At 37.3% G+C, this 19,781-nt stretch overlaps 3 protein-coding genes across 3 annotated transcripts; all 3 read left to right on the top strand.

Moving 5' to 3' along the window:
* Positions 1-18: 18 nt before the first annotated feature.
* Positions 19-2,814, top strand: epgn (epithelial mitogen homolog (mouse)). Its single transcript, XM_026187754.1, has 5 exons — positions 19-1,330; positions 1,566-1,694; positions 1,991-2,111; positions 2,238-2,393; positions 2,485-2,814. The coding sequence occupies exons 1-5, from the start codon at positions 1,297-1,299 to the stop codon at positions 2,537-2,539; spliced, it is 495 nt and encodes a 164-aa protein (XP_026043539.1). The 5' UTR covers positions 19-1,296; the 3' UTR covers positions 2,540-2,814.
* Positions 2,815-2,913: 99 nt separating this feature from the next.
* Positions 2,914-11,041, top strand: LOC113034337 (proepiregulin-like). The gene is made up of 5 exons (XM_026188809.1): positions 2,914-4,170; positions 6,751-6,834; positions 7,434-7,560; positions 8,063-8,209; positions 9,425-11,041. The coding sequence occupies exons 1-5, from the start codon at positions 3,996-3,998 to the stop codon at positions 9,489-9,491; spliced, it is 600 nt and encodes a 199-aa protein (XP_026044594.1). The 5' UTR covers positions 2,914-3,995; the 3' UTR covers positions 9,492-11,041.
* Positions 11,042-11,395: 354 nt separating this feature from the next.
* Positions 11,396-18,392, top strand: areg (amphiregulin). Its single transcript, XM_026188806.1, has 6 exons — positions 11,396-13,421; positions 14,102-14,272; positions 14,479-14,707; positions 15,035-15,205; positions 16,620-16,733; positions 18,052-18,392. Exons 1-5 carry the CDS (start codon positions 13,385-13,387, stop codon positions 16,711-16,713), a joined length of 702 nt encoding a protein of 233 aa, XP_026044591.1. The 5' UTR covers positions 11,396-13,384; the 3' UTR covers positions 16,714-16,733; positions 18,052-18,392.
* Positions 18,393-19,781: the final 1,389 nt, after the last annotated feature.

Below are 19,781 nucleotides of genomic sequence, written 5' to 3'. Positions count from 1 at the left end.
TTTAGTTTTTTCATGATTTCCAAAAGTATTTTGTTGTGTGTTTGTTCTGCTTTTGAGTGTAGTGAGACAGTAAAGCTCAACCATGATTAAGGGTTATGCATCTTAAACATTAGGCTGCTGATTCCTGATCTAACAGACAGCTTTTCATTTCCTTATCGCATCCTCTGCAATGCCTCAAATCCAAAAATAGGGAAGTTCTGAAAAATGAATGTAACCAGTGAAAAGATTCCCCAAAGACATTTCATCTTTTGATCATCATAATAATTAGATAATTAATATATAGATTTCTGTATGGCTATCCATTTTCCTAATGATGGCACTGCTCCACTGTCTTAAGGCTAGAGGCAGGCCATCTTGGACTACTTGTCAGTTTTGCCCCTTCCTGATTTCTCAGTTTTTTTTCTCTCCATATTTGTCACACTTACATGTATCAGATGTTAACACGAATTTTAATAATAGTCAAAGATAACTCATGTAAATAAAAATTACATTTTAAAATGATAACTTCATTTATTAAATAAGAAAAAAGCTATTTAAAGCTACCCGGCCCTGTGTAAACACATCTTCAGCTAATTCTGGACTCTATGGCGGATAATTTATATTTGAAAATGATATCTCATGCTCCCTGAGTCACTCTTATAATTTGAGCTAGATGAAGCAGCATTGCATCTAGAAATGTGCCTGTACTATAAAAGAAGAAAAGAAAATCTACTGATGGAAAAGCCTGGTGATTGAGTATGTTCAGGCTGACCTCAATATGTGGGAACGTAATATAGGTAGCTGTGGGACAGTAAAATATAATGGAGAGTTCATCTAGAAATGCTTGGCACCCTATCAAATTTTTTGATAAAACTTTTAATTACATCTAATTCTAATGTGCTGTAACCTGTCTCTAACTAATTCTCTCTTCACGTGTTAAGAGGCCAAAGAAAAATAAAGCTTCCATTGTGATCACGCCGATGAAAAAAGAGAGGATTTCCCAACATCCGCTGTCAGTGAAGCAACTTTACTGGACTGTGAAACTGATTGAAAGTCACCCAGCCAGTGTTCTTCAGAAGCACTTGCCTCTGGGGATCTCGTGCCTCCCCCATAGGCTTTGTCTCTGCATGCCTATGAAGTAAATGACTTGATTCAAGTCGAGTATCAAAAGGAAATACTTTTCATTTTTCAAAAGAAAAAAAGCCTTCAGTGTTTTGATTGGCTGTGCAAATCTGGATAAATAAGCTCAGCGCAGACCTGTTGGTCACACCTGTGCAGGCAGAAGGAGCTGAACACATCACATCACCAAAGGACAACATGGTCACACAAAGACAGACGTACCTGGAGAAACGTAAGTTTCCAGTTTGTTCTGTGATAGAGCCATGAAGCAAGAAAAAAAAAAAAAAAACCTTTTAAAATAAAACTTTCATAAAGCTTGACCTAGGTTTTTTTTTTTATGTATAAATGATAATAGTAAAGGAAGAAACTTGTTAGGAAAACTGAAAAATGCATAGAGTAAAAATAAATCATCTATATATTTAATATTTAATATATTTTCTACATTATTTTCTTTTTTTCTTTTACAGCGTTTCTGCCGGCAGTGACGGTGCTGGTGCTTTTGGCTGCAGCAGGACATTCTGCAGTGGTGAATGATAATCTCCAGACCAAAGCACCGCCTCTGTCAAACTCATCTCTGACCACTCAGTTTAGCAACAGTGAGTGTTTTAAGTTTGAGTTTTGTGATGGTGTAGAAACACATGGCATTACAGTGCTTTATCCCTGACATATATGAAATCTACAGAGCCCCAAATGTCCCCAGTGACGTCACGATATATGCTTGTTAAGTTGTGGGCACAAGGTTTAAGGTCTTATAACTGAAGCTTATCTGAAGACCGGTGTCAAATAATGCCGCCTGTTAATCAAGGAATTAATAATAAGAATGAATAATTAAAGTCATATATTTCTGTTAAATTTTTGTTTATGTTGATTGTTTTATTCTCCCTCTCTGCAGGTAGCATGGAGTTGCCTCAAGTCCTACCTTTACACAAGCCATGTAGAAGCGAACATGCTTCTTATTGTGTAAACGGTGGCAAGTGCATGTATCCGCAAGACAGTGACAAACCTTCTTGCATGTAAGTTCTGCAGTATCAGACAGTATCCACAGTAGATTTAGTTAATAATGATCTGTATGAAATTCTTCTACGTGTTTGTTCATGTTCACTTTTGGAATGCGCTCACATATTTTCTCTGATCTGCAGCTGCGAACCCTCGTACAGCGGGCCACGCTGCATGTTTGTGGAACCAATTCGTGGTGTTACTTTGCTTGATGTAGAGCAAGTCATTGGCATTATTTTCGGGGTGTTCATACTCATCATATTTTTGACGATCGCATTTTACTTCTTTGTCTACAAGAGGTGAGTATCCACAGGTTTTCGCGGTGTAATAAAGTATGCAGGAATAGTGGCAGTTCCATTTCTGATGTTGTTTTTGTGTTTCTGTTTTCAGGTGTACAGAATCGACGGTGCCAATAAAATATGCACCTGCTAAGACCTCGGTGTGAACTCTGCAGCTCACATTTGCTCATGCACCACCATCTTCAACATTTCCCCTTTCAAGAAAAGACAAACCACAGCATTTCATGAGAGTGAATCATTTGCAAGTCTACAAAACAAATAATATAATATATAAAAAGAAAAAAAATCCCTTTGACAACATTTAAATGGAAACACTTGACTGTTACAAGAGGTTATTAACAAGGAAAGAGCAAGCTCTATCAAATCTAACGTTATTTTTTTAACGATTGTTTTATTTTCATGTAAAGAATAAGAATGAAAAATTGTATATATTTATTGCAAAATTATGTTAAGTAAATTATTATAAATTATTATTTTCTTGTATTTAAAGTTTATTTTTTAATTAATTACAAAAGATATTTGTGTTATTTGAATTTCACTTTTTGCTACAGCCTTTTTACAATAAATATATTTTTGCTTTGATAATTGTGCGTGCCAAATATTTGACAGGAGATACTCCATTACCATTTTGATAAGGTAAAGAAGAATTTTTAAAACTGCGTAATTCCTGTTTGAGTTTCACTTATTAAGCTTTTGAAACGATAATGCTCACTGATCCCCAGACAAACTGTAAATGAGCCATTTATTAAGCCTAAAAAGGCTGCCCAAAGTCTAATTAAACAACAGGTTAACTTGTAACACGATGCTGTGAAAGGCTAAACATGCTTGAACGGCATATTTAGCCATGAAATATGACGATAAACTGGTCCCATTCTTAAACGGAGTAAATAAGCCCAAAGTACAGTAAAGGGTATAAGAAAAGTTCGGTAATTTTAATTAGCAGTGATTAAAGCTGAGATTAATATACGAGAACAGGAAAAAGAACATGAAGAATAAAACTATATTTGGACTGCATAGCTAATAAATGCTCAAACAGGCGACCTGGCCTGGACTTCTGCCAAATCAGTGTACCACCTAACTCCTTTACTCCAGATAATATATCTGCAATATATTTATAATGCAGCCTTCACATATGTATCCAGTTACCTATGCCATGTACGCTATATAATAGCCCTATCCCGGTCATGTTACAGAACAATTTTCCACTCACGCAAATAAGCTTTTATCAGTTTGGACGTTTCATAGGGTGTCTTACTACTTTTCAAATGATATGGGGTTTAAATGGTTTGCTGACAGCTTTTTGTTTAGTTTATATTTTACTGTGTCCACACTTTTGTCGATAATGGTACTTACAAACGCAGCAAGAGCCAGACTGCAGAAGAACAACATATTATAAGTGGGTTTTTTTTCTGCTTTGATTGGGGCTTTTTTTTTAAAAATTGTGCTGTTACTAGCTTTAGTCAGTTATCTGAAAATTTCTATTACAATCCGCCTTTTATTATCAACAATAAAAACTCCTGTTTTATGGAAACCGGTGAGGACAGACATTCTCGGGTCTGTCCTTTCATTGAAACCGCTGAGAGGTGAAATTATCTAAATTACATGAGTCTGACACCACACCCAAACCGCAGGAGTAAAAGCCCACTGGTTTCCTATTTTCAAAAGAAACGTCACCTGCACCTTTACCTGACAGTTATTACTCGTCCTGCTCGTCCTACCAGCGAACTATCGACTGAGATGGGGATCAGCAAACTGTCAGTGCTCCTGTCAATTATCGGTAAAGTGTGTGTGCTTTTCTTAATGTTGACGTCTTGAATATTATTTTTATTGTTTTATTATTATTATTATTTGAGTTTGACGCGTTGACAGTGAATGGCAGGTCTGTTCAGGTATGGATTGAATTTAAGTCATCTCAAGGAACCCGGAGCGATGATCCCCTTTAAATAGACGAAAAGCTCTTTCAAAGTTAAACTTAGCATCTACTGGAACGGAATGTTGAATTAAAAAAATAACTAAATGCAGTTACTAATGGTTGTAGCCATGGGAACACTGTTTAACAGCGTCAGTGAGTGACTCCATACTGCAAGATTTCATTAAGGCTGATGTGGGCGTGTACCCATTTGCAGTCTGACTTTATCTGTATGTATTTTTAATTTGTAGTAGGCTACAAGTAGAGTACTTGCACTTTAGCTGATGTAGTTTGATATAGAGGGTAGCTAATTTAGTTAAATAAAAATGCAAGTTTGTAAGCTGGTCACCTGTTATGTGCAAATCATGAGTTCTGTTGTTTTTACTTTGAAATTAATTTTAATACATCTGTTAAGTACCATGTACCAGTACAATATGCTGCTATCCTTCTGGGTTTGACTGATTCTGATGGTGTTATAGATGTTAATAGCAGATAGCAGTTGAAAATTGAACAGAGTAAGGTCTATTAAAAGATAATAAGGTGATACGATGTTAAGTTATGTAAAATAACTTTCCATACTGATGATTACTTTCACTATTAAGACTTTAAGTACAAAGTCCACATACTATTTCTACTGCATCTTATTTATCATCTTAGATATGTCTTGGTGTAAGATGCAGTTAATATGAATGATTTCTTTATTCATACTCAAAGCTTGAAAGCATAATCACCGCAATATAACATTAAAATCTAGCATTTAAATAGTTTTAGTGTTGATCTTCAGATTTCCTTTGCTGCTAATATTTTGGCATTCTTACCAAACTGACTTTTAAACTGGTATTTGGCACTTGAGTCAAAAGCTGAGTTAACTCCAATTATAGTGTCTCTAAAACCCTTTTTTGGCACGCCCCAAATCAGCCAAAAATGTTTAAAAATTCAATAAAATTCACGTGATTTCCATTCCACTCAATTTTGGTCAGTTAATATCAGTAAAAAGGGATCCAGTGTGTATATGAAATCGTGGTAACTTAAATAATACGATCAAAACTCTTTTATTTCATTTGATTTACCTCAGTTTTTTTCCCCCTGCATGGCTATGCATGCCACACATGCAGTGGCTTTATGTCCCACTGGTGGGGCCCACAGTTCAAAAACCACTGGACTAAAAGTAATTACAGAAACCATCCAAAGTTTTTCAGACAAATGATACTCTGTGGCATCTGTAGAGCCTAAGGGAGGCTGAATTATTTTATGACAATTATTTTCACCTCAATTAATGTCTTGAGGTAGGCTGGTTGCTAGGAATGTGCAATTAGAGTGAGTCATTGGCTAATGATGTAAATGATCTGATTAATAGTGATTAATTAGTAATACGGGAAAGCTACTTCATCACTTCCACTGTACTTTACACCAGTCAACCATGTCAGAAACACCCAACAACCACCCTGAGCTCTCTAACTGAAAACAGAGAAAAATACCTCTGCAGCCATAACAACAGACAGGAACAGAAACCCAAAAAGGGAGCGATTTTATGGCGAGTATTACCAGATTCATAACCAGTCCTAACTAGACACATCTTGCATTCTGTTTGATGTGTTTTTGCATCCTGTCTGCTGGAATGTGGGCGGCTGCTAGTGCTGTCCATTATAAAGTTGTGCAGGCTAGTACAGGTATTTGATCCAAGTAACACAAGCTATACCTTCTTGTTATCACCTAAAACTGACAGGCATTCTCACAGTTTCTTTTATCCCCCTGCATATTTACAGTTTCTGAATTTTTTTTTAATGCTGGTGCTATGTAAATAAACTCATTCATCCGTTTTCTTAACCGTCTTCCTAAATCAGGTTTCAGGGCTGGAGCCTTTGCCAGCTTTCACTGTGTGAGAGGCTGGGTACACCCTGCAGAGAATGCTAAGCAAAACCAACAAAAACATGAATCATTTTGGGTTGTTGTGGAGTAATTAAAGGAACAGTCGTCCCTACATATAATTTAAAAAAAAAAAAAATCATAAAACATATTGCTGACTGACTGTACATATCTTCTCTGCAAGTAAAAATAACATTTGCAGCTGTGAAAGTCTGTGTTTGCATGCAAAACTATATCATTCCCTGACAAACTGGATTAGGTTAAATATATAAGAACCTGGGCAGCACATTTTTAAAATGTCCATTTTCAAATGACTTTTTTGATTGTTTTACCTTCTCAAGGCCTCGCAAACGCTTAAATAAAAACACCTGAAAGTTGTTACCCTGTACAGGGGGTGGCATGTTCACCTTGAAGGTGCACAAAAGGTTTTTGACCAGCTATTCTTAAGGTTGTTAGAAATTAGAAAATGCTATTGGTCAGCATTCTTTAGGAAAAAACTCTTACAAAAGGGCTTGCGTAGCTCATTGTTCATATCAGACTTATATCCAGTGTGAATAACGAGGATTTGTTTTTATCTGACAGGTGTCATGATGATCTGGCCGTATGTACTCACCGAGAGTGCATCACCCAGAGTGCCGTCTGCAGATGGTGCTTCTTTGCCTGCAGGTATTCAGCTCTACAGCTGCTGTGAAGACATTTTATCAGCCTTTTTATAGCATAGTAAATCAGAAGATTTCAAAATTAAAATGAAACACTGAGCACCTGGAGTTGAAACAAAGTGGGGGCTATGAGGATGAGGTGTTATACAATTAGTCAGCTATTTTTTATTTTTATTTTTAAATGTTTCCTTAAGTTACAATAAGGTGAATATATCTGCATCATTGACTGGTAGCACAATAAAACCACACAGATAAATGTTACTTTCTTTACACTTCATAGATAAAATGATTGATTAATGGCATTAACTGTCAATATTAACTGACAGATGCAGCCCCAAAATACTACTTATTTCATTTAATGTACAATTATTAATAGAAAGGATATAATGTTAGATATAATAACCTCCAGAAGCCCTTTACATTAAAAATAAGACAATGAAGTAAATTATTTAGATAAAACAAATGGAGGATATTTAAATCTAGTAAACAAATAAGCCACAGCTCAGGTAAAAAGTAACATCCACAGTACTTTTTACCTGAATGTACACCGATTCATGCAGGTCTTATTTTTAGGAAACGTTTCCAACGGCTTGTTGTTTGTTTCAGGCCAGGGAGAAAAGCAACAGCATGTGGTTAAGCGGTCGATGCAGAACTGTGAAAGCGCATATGACAACTACTGTTTGAACAACGGCCAGTGCATACTGCTCGTGGACATCAATGAACACCACTGCAAGTACGATCGTGTGTGTGTGTGTGTGTGTATGTGCAAGGGCCATGACAAATAATGGGAGGAATACCACTCAAACCAAAATTTACACACTAAAAAAAGATAGTACTCCATGAGATGTGTCAATCATTGCTATCAGTCAGCATATCAGTAGTTGGATGGATGATTGAATGTTCAGGATGCATACTGTCATGTGGTGTAAAACCTAAAAGAACCAGGCCAAATCCAAACAAACAAATAACATAGTGCTGGATAAATGGAGCGATAAGAAAGAGAGCCCAAGCGCTGAGACAGCCAGTTCTTAAATGCTCCAGGGAGACTGACCAGGTGCTCTCAGTTACACGGATTAACCCCACCTACCAGGAACCTGCACACACACAGGGACAAACAGAAAAAGCAGCAGGCCATGGCAGAGGGCTGTCACATGTGGCTATGTGGGTGGGTAAGTGAATCTGTGCTACTTTGTCATCATGAGTAGTTATGCATGACTCGTCTGTTTGTGTTGCAGGTGTGAGACAGGCTTCATTGGTTCCAGGTGTGAGAAACTGGAACTTGTTTTGGGGCCAGAAGGTGAAAAGCAAATAATTATCATCATTTTCTTCATGATTCTGCTGATTATTGGATTGGCTGGAGCTCTGTACCTTTTCTGCAGATGGTAAGGCTTTGATATTGTCACGGTCTGGCTAGGGCAGACCGTATGTTGCAGGGAAGGACTCAAGCGCAGACCGAAATGAGATATGAATAACAAAACAAGCCGTTTATTAAGTCAAGAAACGAGGGTACAAAATAATAGGGAATCGATGAAAACTAAACAATGACCTAAACTGGGTGAACTAAAACGAAACATACAAAACTCTAAACATAACGAACTGACAGGGATACCTGGAGCGGAGACATAGGAACAACGGAGCAGTACAACGGACAACCTGACAAAGAATGACTGAGAACACACAGACTAAATGGACACAGGAGGATAATGAGGGAAGTGGCAACACATGGGAACCCAGCTGACACATGAACATAATTACGTCACAGGGGGAGAGTAACTGAACATGATGAACACAGACACACCAGACCTCTTCACAATAAAACAGGAAACACAGTGAGATATAGACATGACAACCTGAACTGACAACATAAGCCACAGACATGAAATACATGAAAAGCAGGGGAGACTTAACATAGTGGGAACACGAGGGGTAAAATTAACTGGAAACAACTTGGCATGATAACGATGAACTTAGGAAACCTGAAGGCTACATAAACTAAACACAAAACGCTGGGTCAGCAGACCCAGGATCATGACAGATATGTGAATGTATGTGACTATATGTGTGGTTACTTAGTAGGCCTCAAACTAAAGCAATGAGATTTCTTACAAAAACTGAACGCTGAGAACAAAGAGGAGCCCAGAGCAGAAAAGAAACAGACTTTTGGCTCATGTGGATTATTTTAACATAAGCTGACCTCATTTGAAGCCATGTTGAATATGAGTTTTGACTGTTGCAGCAGTACATATGAAAAAGAAAATAATAACATTTTGTCTCCATGGAATATGTCAAAAGTAGGCTGCACATTAAGCTGCTAAAAGTCTACCACTAAAACTCTGAGGGTATTCGTGACACTACAGCTAAACCTACAGATCTACATTTTACTTTAAATATTGAAGTTCATGAAATAAAATCTTGCCCTCAGCATCCTGCTCCATGCACACGCACCAAACCACAAAGAACGGCTATGACCGAAATCCCATTTCAAGTTCCTCAACCTTCATTGTTGGTTATATTAAAGCATGAAATGGTGAAATGCTACATCACCGAGACAGGATTTGTGTATTTTGAAATAAAATCAATATGTGTTATTTTTGTAGGTATGAGAAGAATAATTTTCGACGTCAGCTGAAGCTGCAGGGTTACAAAGGAGACGAGATGGCTTAGAGCATTTCATGCTCTCTTGCAACATCCACTGCTGGAAAAGACAAATCAAGATTTCTCCCAGTTTTCTAAATGAAAATTTCAACATATCAAGAACATCCTGGCAGTTCAGTGGCTAGCTTAGTAAATTATTCCTGCCTCCTTTACACTGTACGTCACGTGGCTTTATCAAGCAGGCAGATCACCACAAAGAGGTTATAATGGTCAGCTTTGTGTGCGGTGGGATTGTTTTCCAGCTGCACTGGTTCTAAAGTTGCGGCACCTGTTACACTCAGTTTGAAAAGATGAATAGTTAGGCACACAAAAACAGTTTCTGTGGGTGACTCCGCCCACACGATACTGAAAAATTAATGGAAAATAAACAACTGTGAAGCGGTAACTATAGTAACTTGTAATGCAACAAAAAAAAAAAATGTTGCTCCGAATTTGCTGATAACTAGCAGAATTTATCATAATCAATATAATAATGTAGTTTCCTCACTTTGGGATTTCTGTTTTTTGCTAGAATGCAAGTCTAATTTTAGAATATGAAAGGCTTTTCTGTGGTTCAGTGAGGCTGCGTTATCTTTTGAATCAACCCACTCTCAGATCCTAAAATAGAACTGGTTAAAGATGTTTTGTTTGTCTTCCAGTCCTGTCTACTCTGACTTAACATCCTAAAAAACAGATTAGGACTGTTTACACTGTGGTTTGAACTTTGCCTTTAATTTATGCTTGTGCCTAGCTTTGAGCTTTTATTAGATATCATTTTTTTGTCTTGCACAAAATCAAAATGGCCACTATTACTATTATGATGATGTCACTTTAAATTGGCCAATGAGTGTAAAGTTTTGAGCTTTAACGCTTGAAACTTTGTGTAGTGTGGAGGTTTCCTCATTCTTATAAGTTCAGTTGGCAATGTTTATATACTCTACAACCTCTGTCTGTGTTTGAAGCTACAAAGTATTTATTTTTTTTACTTTTACTTGTTTTTTTTTTATTCTTGTATCTTTCAATGTCTTCACTCATTCTTCAGGTGATAAGGCTGCAGCGGTGAGGCTTCAAATTCTTCTCAAGCCTTCCTGCAGTCTTCACATTTTTCTTACATGTCATCAATATCTCTCTTTAATATATATATATTGATATGTATTGTTTTTTAAAATTTATTTAACTTTTTTTTCCCAATTTTTTTGTCCTTTACATTTTATACACATGTAAGAATACTTCTTGCTGTACAGTTTGCAAAATAATCTTTCTTGGGCAGTGTTATCTGGACTTGTACCAGGGGAAACATTGCTGTGCTGATGGTGATGCTGGCTTTTGCACTGCTGCTTCCTTCTGCGGGTTTGCCACAGAAATGCTTTGCAAATGGAAACCAGGTGGTAAGAGCCTTGGTTCTTCTGATAAAACTCTGAGAACGCCATCTCCAAAAAGCTTTCCTTTGAGTTGTTCTTCATTTGAGTCTAATAAAAGACTGACAAATGACTACAAGTTACGTGTACTGTGTGCATCCAAACCATCCCTATTAAACCCAAATAAATATGCATGTCTGTGGTCATCATCTGACCTACCGAGTGCAGTGTCAGATGTCAAGTTAATCAGTAGCTTCATTTTACACTCAACCAGAGCCAATGATCCATTTTAACACCTCGCCTGGATCCGCTTTACATGTTCTGTATACCAATGAACAGCGACGATGACACGTAAACATTAACTCACCTGCAGCTGCTGCTCTGTTAAGACATACTTAAAAACACATTAGCATGCGCTTACACACGCGATGACCCACAAACACACCCACTCTGTGGTGGCCATTTTGTTCTAAACATAAAACCCGTGGATAAAGATATTCGAAATTCAGGAACTGCTGCTCTAATCCCTGCACTGTGCTATTACTTATTATTGCATAAGTAATAGTAGGCTACTCATGCAGTGAGTAATACAGTGGGGGAAGCCCCACTAAGCTGCATCTTCGTGTGTTCTTTAACAAACAAGTCTCATGTCTATCACGTATGCGTTTGTTTTGCTTCTCAAGTCAGGTTTGTGTTTTAGTTTCTGTTATATTTGTATTATTCGCTGTCATTTATTCTCAAAGAGTCGCTTTCTAGATGGAAATACAGACTATTAAGGCTCCAGATTGAAAGTCCACATACATCATTTAAGGGCACTCAGCGGAGAGACATAATTAAGGTGAAATTGATAGTTTTCAGGAAGATGCTGGAGTTGCTTTTCTGCCATTAATACTAGTTGGTAAAGTTGCAAGAATTCATCTTCAAGGCAATAAATTTAAGAAGCCGATCTAAATAAACTGAGAACTGAATCAGCTACAAAAGGCACCATGTAGACAACAGTGTACATATACATTAAAAAACTTTAAGCTAATACTTCACATGGGAAATTATGCTTTTAACGGAAAAGTAGAGATTCAATATCGGCAGCTAGTAACATTGTAACAGTGTTGTGAAGATGCACAAAGACATCTAATTGTATTTTTGTGTTCAAGTTTTCATCCTGCGTGCCTTTAGCTTGACAGCAGTGTGTTTACTGTGGGTGGCTGTTATGAGGTGCTTCTCTCCTGGCTTGTGTCAGACTTTCCACACATCCATATCTCATATCCTCAATGTCATTACACATATCCAAACAATTCCATTGCATGTTTATCCTCAACAAAACGTGCCAGGAGCTCCAAGTCATTGTTACGGAATGAGATGGAGTAGTTCCCTGCATTCCTAGCAGGTTTGTGTTTGATTCCACTAGTGTATGACTGATGGGACAACCTGTATCTGCAGACACAACAACATAAACAACACACCCTTGTGTGCAGCTTCCCCACCCAAGCCTTAAGGTCTCCTCTTAGTTACAGTGTACAGAAATAGTAACACTGAGTATAATTTGATAAAACACACACATAATAATTCAGACAGAACCACAACCCGCCGAACAAAACGAAACAACAATAAAACAGAGAACGCTCATTGTCATAGGCAAATAAATAAAAACAGGTAACAAGTAATACACACTTAAAAAGATTATATTAAAAAAGTATCTTATATCTCAGAAAATAAGACACATTCAGAGGTGTATTTTCTAGAAGCCAGCCACAATTCCCATTTCATGACCTATTTGCCCATATATGTTTATGAAACCACTTACCGAAACAAACACTCATAGATACTCTTTTTATGACCCCTTATTGCTCTCACTGTAATGTAGCATTTTTTTATGTTATTTTTTATCTTTGTACCTTGACTAAAGTGTAGCTATGACTCGATTACAGAAAAAGGTGTGTATAGTTGCTGTCAATTAAGAACCAAGTAACTTTACTTTTGTGGTTTGCTTATGATTTTGTCTATCTAAGATTAGTCAACACTTTGGCCATTCAATAAATGACACATGATGGCCTAGAAAGTTGTTTTCAAGTTAATGTTGAAAAGCTTTATAATATCCTGGTATGTGTCTCTATCACTACAGAAGGTATAACTAAGGCCATATAAAGGCAGCCCTGCGGAAGTAATAAAAGTTACCAAACAGGTGATAAAAAGCCAAGAGCTTGGTGACCCAGTGTCGCCCACAATTATTATTCCCACCAGAACGTGAGGTGCAAAATGTATTGCCTGGGGCAGATGAATTAGTAGACACACATGAATAAGCCACACACACACAAGCACAATGCGTTTTTTACTCTCTCTCCTGTGCTCTCTCTTTGCCTCATGCACACACGCTCACAAGTGCACACACACACCCATCTGTTTCCTTCAAGTTGAGAAGCAGGCGTTGGTCTATAAAAGCTGCACCCAGTGGAGGTGAAGAAAGCAAAGCACACTCTTGATCAGCGGGGGACAAAGACACACTTCGACACCTACTTACACACACGTTAGTGCAGGACTATCATACACAAAACACTTGCTTCCTGGGATATGAACCCTCTCATCCTCACCTGTTTCCTGTGCTTCGGTAAGTCTGAACTTGTACTTAAAAGTGTCTGTGTGTTTGTGTGTGCGGAGATAGTTTAAATGACTGAAATGAAAAGAGAAATGCAAGTGGCATGACAGAAAGGCATGGGTCAGGGGAGAAAACTTGTATCCACAGGCGAGGACTTGTCAGAGAGGAGAGAGGTATTTGAGTTTTTTTTTGTTTTTTTTTTGTCAGAGACGCTTCTAGAGACCAAACTATTACCAGACATTGTGCAGGAGACACACCAGACACACAGAAAGGTCATCATATTTTGAATACTTCATTATCCTTTCACTGAATCCTATTCATCACTGGTGCAATACAGTCCTCAATGTGGACTGGTTGTACTGGTTTAAGATTGTTCCCAGCAGAGGAAGGTGAAATAATGAGTCAGAGGTAAAGCTATATGAGCACAATTTCTAAAGAAAGTAACTCACACAAAGTTCATGGTAAGAAAAAAAAAGGAAAGAATGAAAAAAAAATGACTGCCAAGACTGATTTCTAAAATAGTTTATCAGCAGATCGGCAACTATTCACGTCTTTTTTCTATTTATAGCTCTGAAAGAGTGTTTTTCACAATCCAAGATGTTGATCTGGATCAAAAGAAGTAAACTTTGATTTAATTGTGTATTTCTATGTAGATTTAATGTCTTATTCATTTTTGTTGGCTTTTTTTGTAGTCTGCAGTGCTCTAAGTGCTCAGGGATCTACAACCACACAGTCAGGTGACCAAGTTGGAGTGACTGTCGACCTGGCCTCAGGGGAAGGCCTCCAGAATTTGCACAGCGATGATGATGAGTTGGAAGAGGACGGGATTTCAGGAGGAGATGATGAAAATGTCAGCTTCCTTGGTACAAGGGAATCTTTTATCTGAGTATATAACTGTGTGATTTGTATATGTTTCTTTTAAGAAAGATGAGTATATAAAATTGTATGAAAGTAAAGTTCTCTTGACTTTAACAGCTTCAATTGATTAAAAAAAATGTTTTCAGCCTTTAAGTCTAGGGAGTTAAAATGGCACCCTAAACAACTGCGGATGCTTCCTTTCCTCCTACAGACTTGCATCCCACCAGAGATGAGAAGAAGAAAAGGAAGGTCAAAGGCAAGAGGAGGAACAAACACAAGGGCAAAAGCACAACTCCTTTCAACCCCGAGCACATGGTCTTCACTAGTGGACACACATCCACTCTCAGGACCAATGAGGATCCCTGCAACACCTCCCACCTGGGCTACTGCATTCATGGATACTGCAAGCACATAGACGGCCTGCATGAACCAGTTTGTATGTAAGTACAGTCCTGACCCCATTGTATTTTTGCATGAGAAAATATGAGCTCTATGGTTGATACAAACATGTGGCCTTCACTGAATCAGAACTAAATCATGTTTGGGATCATTTGCAATCATCAAAATGAATGATGTAGACACAAAACCCCCAAAACAATTATACTGTTAAAACCACTGCCTCACCTGAATGTGACTAATAGGCAGGTTCAGACAGATTCAAGTTATTGGAACAACTTGAAAAAATCATTCAAACACTCATCAATATCTGATATAAAAGCCTCTTCATTGAGTCATCACACTGATTTCTTAACTCTTTTTTTCTGCAGATGTATGAAGGGTTATGATGGAGAGCGCTGTGGGATCCAGACTCTGGGGACAGTGAAAAATGAGCCCACCGAGACCAACAATGCTGAGCTGGTGCAGACGGTCTTAGTGGTCATCGCCGTGGTTCTTTCAGTCATCAGTTGTACCGCCATACTGCTTATGACCTGTGCTCAGTGAGTTTGAAACTGTCACACAGCCAAACACACAAAAAGAAACACAACAAGACACACTATTTGGTGGTAAGGCTGTAGCAACCAAAGCATTCGTTTCTGGCTGAAGGATTTTAAAGTAAATGGATAAAATTCCAAACATGAAAAAATTAGTGGTAACATAATACATATATCAGAATATGCCAGTTGTTACATATGTTATATATAACAACATTTTAAAAGAAAAGAAAAGCCTCTAATTTGGCCTTAATTAATGATGCCAAAATTTAAAATTTAGCCCTCATTTAACTTTTGTCTTTTCCTAGATATAGATAGGTCTGGGTTAACCGAGTATTGTATTGTATTAGTATGAGTAACCCATCTTCAATTCACTGATGAACTCTTAATAGTAAACTTAAATCTTTCTTTTGTTCCCAGTTGTAAAAGCAGTCAAAATACAACTTTACAACTTGAAAGAAAATCCTCATAGTGGGATTTTTTTTTTTACAGCAATAAACCCGCCATTGTTCACTGAGGAGAATGAGGAGCAGAAAAAACAAAATGTAATGTCCCCACAAACTCATCACTATCAGACCCCAATATACCTGCTATCAGTGTGACCAGCTTCACCAAAGCTGGAACAACATTAAGACAAAGCCTGATTGTGGTGATTTTGTGAAAAAGTAATCTTCTTCTTTTTTACATTTAAAGTATTGTAGAGAATATTATCCAATAAACCATCCACACCCCATGAATCCCAACAGAACAAAGGTTACGCTTCCAAGATCCAGGCCAGAAACACTTCCTGGCATATGACCACACTGACACATCAAAAAGTACATTAACACACCCGAACACACCCAGACTTTAGAGTTATTGCTCACCACTTTGCCAAGATCAACTCAAATGACTTCTACAGCTCTAATGGTCATTCCTGTTCCTACAGCACCATCAACGGCGTCACCTCACTGTTGTTTTATCAGAAAGACTGTAAGGTCTTTTGTATTACTCGTACTTTTTTTGAATCTTGAATTCCTATGACAAGCAATTTATTACATAATCACAGTTTCTTATCAATATGTAATGAAATCAAAGGTATTATTTGAATTGTGGACAGAGTCAATAGTCCATGATGGTGCAAATAAAACAAGCAGACATGCAATTAAAGCTTTACAGCCACGGTTAGTTATAACTACTCAGTTGGAGAAAACGAGAGAAAGTAGGACTTATTTCTGTGAGTCTGAAACTTAAATAGTCATATGCTTTTTATGTGCACAGCCAATAGAAATGACAGTGAAAATGTCACCATAAAATGTATTTATCTCTATCAGACCATTACCATGTAGCTGGCACTGCAGTCCTGGTTTTCAAAATAGCTGATTCTTTCACTTATCTGAGCTGTTTGGGCTTTTGATACTAATGTTAATGTCTTGTGTAGTTACAGGTCACATAAAAACTTCCTGGCTTCCTACCTTGGAACCGTGTCAGAGCAGGAGAAGCTTCAGAAACACCCTGGTGACGTTGTCGTTTGAGGGCGTTAAGTTACAATGAGGTAGGTGCTCCTGAGGTTTTGACCTCCTTATGTGCAAACCAACACGTACTCACTGTACTTATTTTTTATACAACTCAGTGTTTATTGCAAAATATAAAGCATCAAATTATCAGAAAAAGCAGTGCTACTTCCAAGTACTGCACTGTGTTCAGACCAGCAAGATCATGGAAACGTTTTATTTCAGACGGAGTTTGTAAACATATCGTTTAGTCATCACCTTACATGAGTGTTTTGAGTCACCCAACCCTGACCTCGAATAACCCATAAAAAATAAGAATAAAGATATAAAACAATACATACCATGAAAATGACAACTACGACCTTTACCAAGCTGGATAATGTGTCAGTGCTGTTGCAGTAATGCCATCAGTGCAGCAACATTGATATAATCTTCTCGTATTTCTGGCGCTGTATGGTTTCGTGATGTATTTTTCACCTATGGTCTTGCTTAACTCCTTAGAGGAGTGTGTCTAGCCACTGATCACATGAGTCTAAGCCAAACAGGAAGGAGTGGGCTCACTGAATGACAGGAGCGCACGTACGACTGTTGTTGTTGTTGAATACATGCATCATGCAGATCAAGAGAGATCCCTACTAGAGGTATTAGTCGGGATTAGTGAGGGGTGTCTCCACTTGTTCCATCAATGAAGTGAATAGCAGCGTAAAGAGAAACCACACGTTCATTTGTACACATTCATCTTTGTGTCCTGAACAATAAGAGTATTGACATACTGACTTTGCACGTGATGACCTATAAAGAGATAATTACTCATTAAATCTTACTGAGCAGCACATGCAAACATGCATGATGACTTTACATGTTTGGAAACAAAACACTTTAGTTTCAAGATTTACACAGTGTGGACATGCCGTATTCTCTTCATAAGCTTTTTATTGTGGCAATTTAGGAATTGCTGAAATACGGGATTTCTGTTACACTGCCACAATGAAGCATGAATGAATGATGACAAAAATGAGTGACTAGAATGAGGGAAAGTAATTAAAAGGGACAGTAATCTGTCCAGATTATTTAACCCTGTTTATTTGCGGTTAAAAAAATATTTTTATTACTCTTTATTTGTCTTTAAAACCCCAAATGACATAAAAATCTACAGAAATTAAAATAAAACATATCTGCACCGTTATATTACTCAGTCATAGCAAAATCACCACAAAGTGCAATATCAGAATTGTAGAGTTTTGCTTTACATAGCTAAAAAAGGATTGTATGTAAGTTTCAAAATGAAACTATTGCATAGATTTCTACTAAAACATTAATTTATGTATTTTTTGACCTTGCATTTTTGTCTTTCCACAGCAATGCTAAACAGTTCAAAGAACTTGGCTCTGACCACCCGAGAGACGAGTGAATAGATGGCTTCAATAGATGCTGTGTAAAAACACTGTCCAGAATTTATTAGAATGTAATTTATTTAGTATGATTATTTATTGTTAACAACTATATATGTATCTGTATGTTGGACTACTATTATAATATCTTTTATCTGTGAATGCTGAGGATGCAGCCTTTTGATGTTCTCTAGTTTTGGTTTTATTTATTGTACTGCTTTTGTTATAGGTCAGAAAACACTCTTCATTTCACTCTGGAAAAGGGATGGAATATGATCACCAATAAAATGTCTCAGTGTTATGTGAAAATGATATTTGTTCGCTCATTTCTGCCTTAGATTTATATTTACATTCCTACCTCTGCAAGCATCCAGAGTCTCAGCAGCTTGTTTACATGAACAAGGGAGTCTTGTGGACAAAGTAGATAAGAATAAGCATGAAAGTACTTTTCCAAAAACTGACATCATCAAGGTAATCAGACACACATGAGGGCAATACAAAAGTAGGAGAGACTGGAGAGTTGCCTTTGGTATGTGTTTGTGCTACAAGCTCAGATTTACCATTTCAGTGGTAAATCTTGTAAGACCAACATATTTTTAATATATAAAACGAAACATATCAAATATAACCTTATTTCACTACACCTACAAGCATATGAAGCATTTCCTTTGCAAAATTTACAACTGTGAGAGAACTTTTGAATGAATGTTGAACGTGCTCGTGCACTGTCTAACTGATAAAAAGAAACAGGGGTGCGTCTAGTCTGAGCTATTTTTAGAGTGCTTGGGTAATTTAAAAGTCTCTCACAACACAAATGTAGGGAAAAAACAACAAAAAAAAAAACATAATTATATGGTTCAGGACAAAGAAGACTAAAGCACATTGCGTAAAGAAAGACCAACTGTTTCACAGGCAGATTTGGCTGCAGTCACAATGCATTCATGTCAAAAGGACAAATGTTACACAAACTTATCTGGATAAGCAGAAAGTCGCTGGAGTTCATGCTTTATACTCAGCTTTAAAAAAAAGAGAGAGAGTGTTAGTAATGATGACATTTTCAATTCAATCTCATCACTATAGTGACACCAGGTTACAGTGGTTACATATCATTTTTCCAGAAGCAAGCGAGTCTGATCACTCGCTCACTCGCCATCTAAATTAGACAATGAAATCTCAGGCAAAGGTTCAATGTCGTGAGAGTTTTTATTTAAACCTGAACCAAACAAAAAAAGTTACAAATTATAGTAAGACGAAGTACAAAAGAGAAAAATATTAGACACATTAGTATGTGACAAGTTGCTGTGAGAGTGTGTTGAGTTTGAACGTATGAATCTTGCGTCACTTGATTTGTTAGACAAAAACTATTTGTGGCATTGCTTTTTGAGATCACAATATCTGCAGCCCCATTAGGTTTTCCCCTATCTTAAAACATAGACTTCGTTTAGATTAAAACTACATACCTGTAAAGTTTTAGAACTAGATTTTGTAGTTTTTGTGGAACTTTGTTGACAAAATCTGCCCACAGACTGACAGAACTGATGTAATCACAGACCTAGCCCTGGGTGGCTGTCAGGGTTGAGACAGTGCAGGGTAAAGACTGTGCATTGAGTGGAAGATTTATGTTGTCACATTCAGCTCTGTTGGGTAATGTCTAAAAATGTTCTTGGCCATACAGCATGTATGAAAATGATTATACAT

This window comes from Astatotilapia calliptera, chromosome 12, assembly GCF_900246225.1.
Source record: "Astatotilapia calliptera chromosome 12, fAstCal1.2, whole genome shotgun sequence".
Classification (NCBI taxonomy): Eukaryota; Metazoa; Chordata; class Actinopteri; order Cichliformes; family Cichlidae; genus Astatotilapia; species Astatotilapia calliptera.
This window is presented reverse-complemented; position numbering and strand designations above follow the sequence as displayed.

What these genes read in the sequence shown, in the direction of transcription:
- areg (XM_026188806.1), top strand. Translation starts at nt 13,385, where the DNA reads ATGAACCCTCTCATCCTCACCTGTTTCCTGTGCTTCG. An exon ending in CACCTGTTTCCTGTGCTTCG is followed by an intron (nt 13,422 to 14,101) that starts GTAAGTCTGAAC and finishes CTTTTTTTGTAG; the next exon opens with TCTGCAGTGCTCTAAGTGCT. An exon ending in TGAAAATGTCAGCTTCCTTG is followed by an intron (nt 14,273 to 14,478) that starts GTACAAGGGAAT and finishes TTCCTCCTACAG; the next exon opens with ACTTGCATCCCACCAGAGAT.
- epgn (XM_026187754.1), top strand. Translation starts at nt 1,297, where the DNA reads ATGGTCACACAAAGACAGACGTACCTGGAGAAAC. An exon ending in ACAGACGTACCTGGAGAAAC is followed by an intron (nt 1,331 to 1,565) that starts GTAAGTTTCCAG and finishes TTTCTTTTACAG; the next exon opens with CGTTTCTGCCGGCAGTGACG. An exon ending in AGTGACAAACCTTCTTGCAT is followed by an intron (nt 2,112 to 2,237) that starts GTAAGTTCTGCA and finishes TCTGATCTGCAG; the next exon opens with CTGCGAACCCTCGTACAGCG.
- LOC113034337 (XM_026188809.1), top strand. Translation starts at nt 3,996, where the DNA reads ATGAGTCTGACACCACACCCAAACCGCAGGAGTAAAAGCCCACTGGTT. An exon ending in AGTGCTCCTGTCAATTATCG is followed by an intron (nt 4,171 to 6,750) that starts GTAAAGTGTGTG and finishes TTTATCTGACAG; the next exon opens with GTGTCATGATGATCTGGCCG. An exon ending in ATCAATGAACACCACTGCAA is followed by an intron (nt 7,561 to 8,062) that starts GTACGATCGTGT and finishes TTTGTGTTGCAG; the next exon opens with GTGTGAGACAGGCTTCATTG.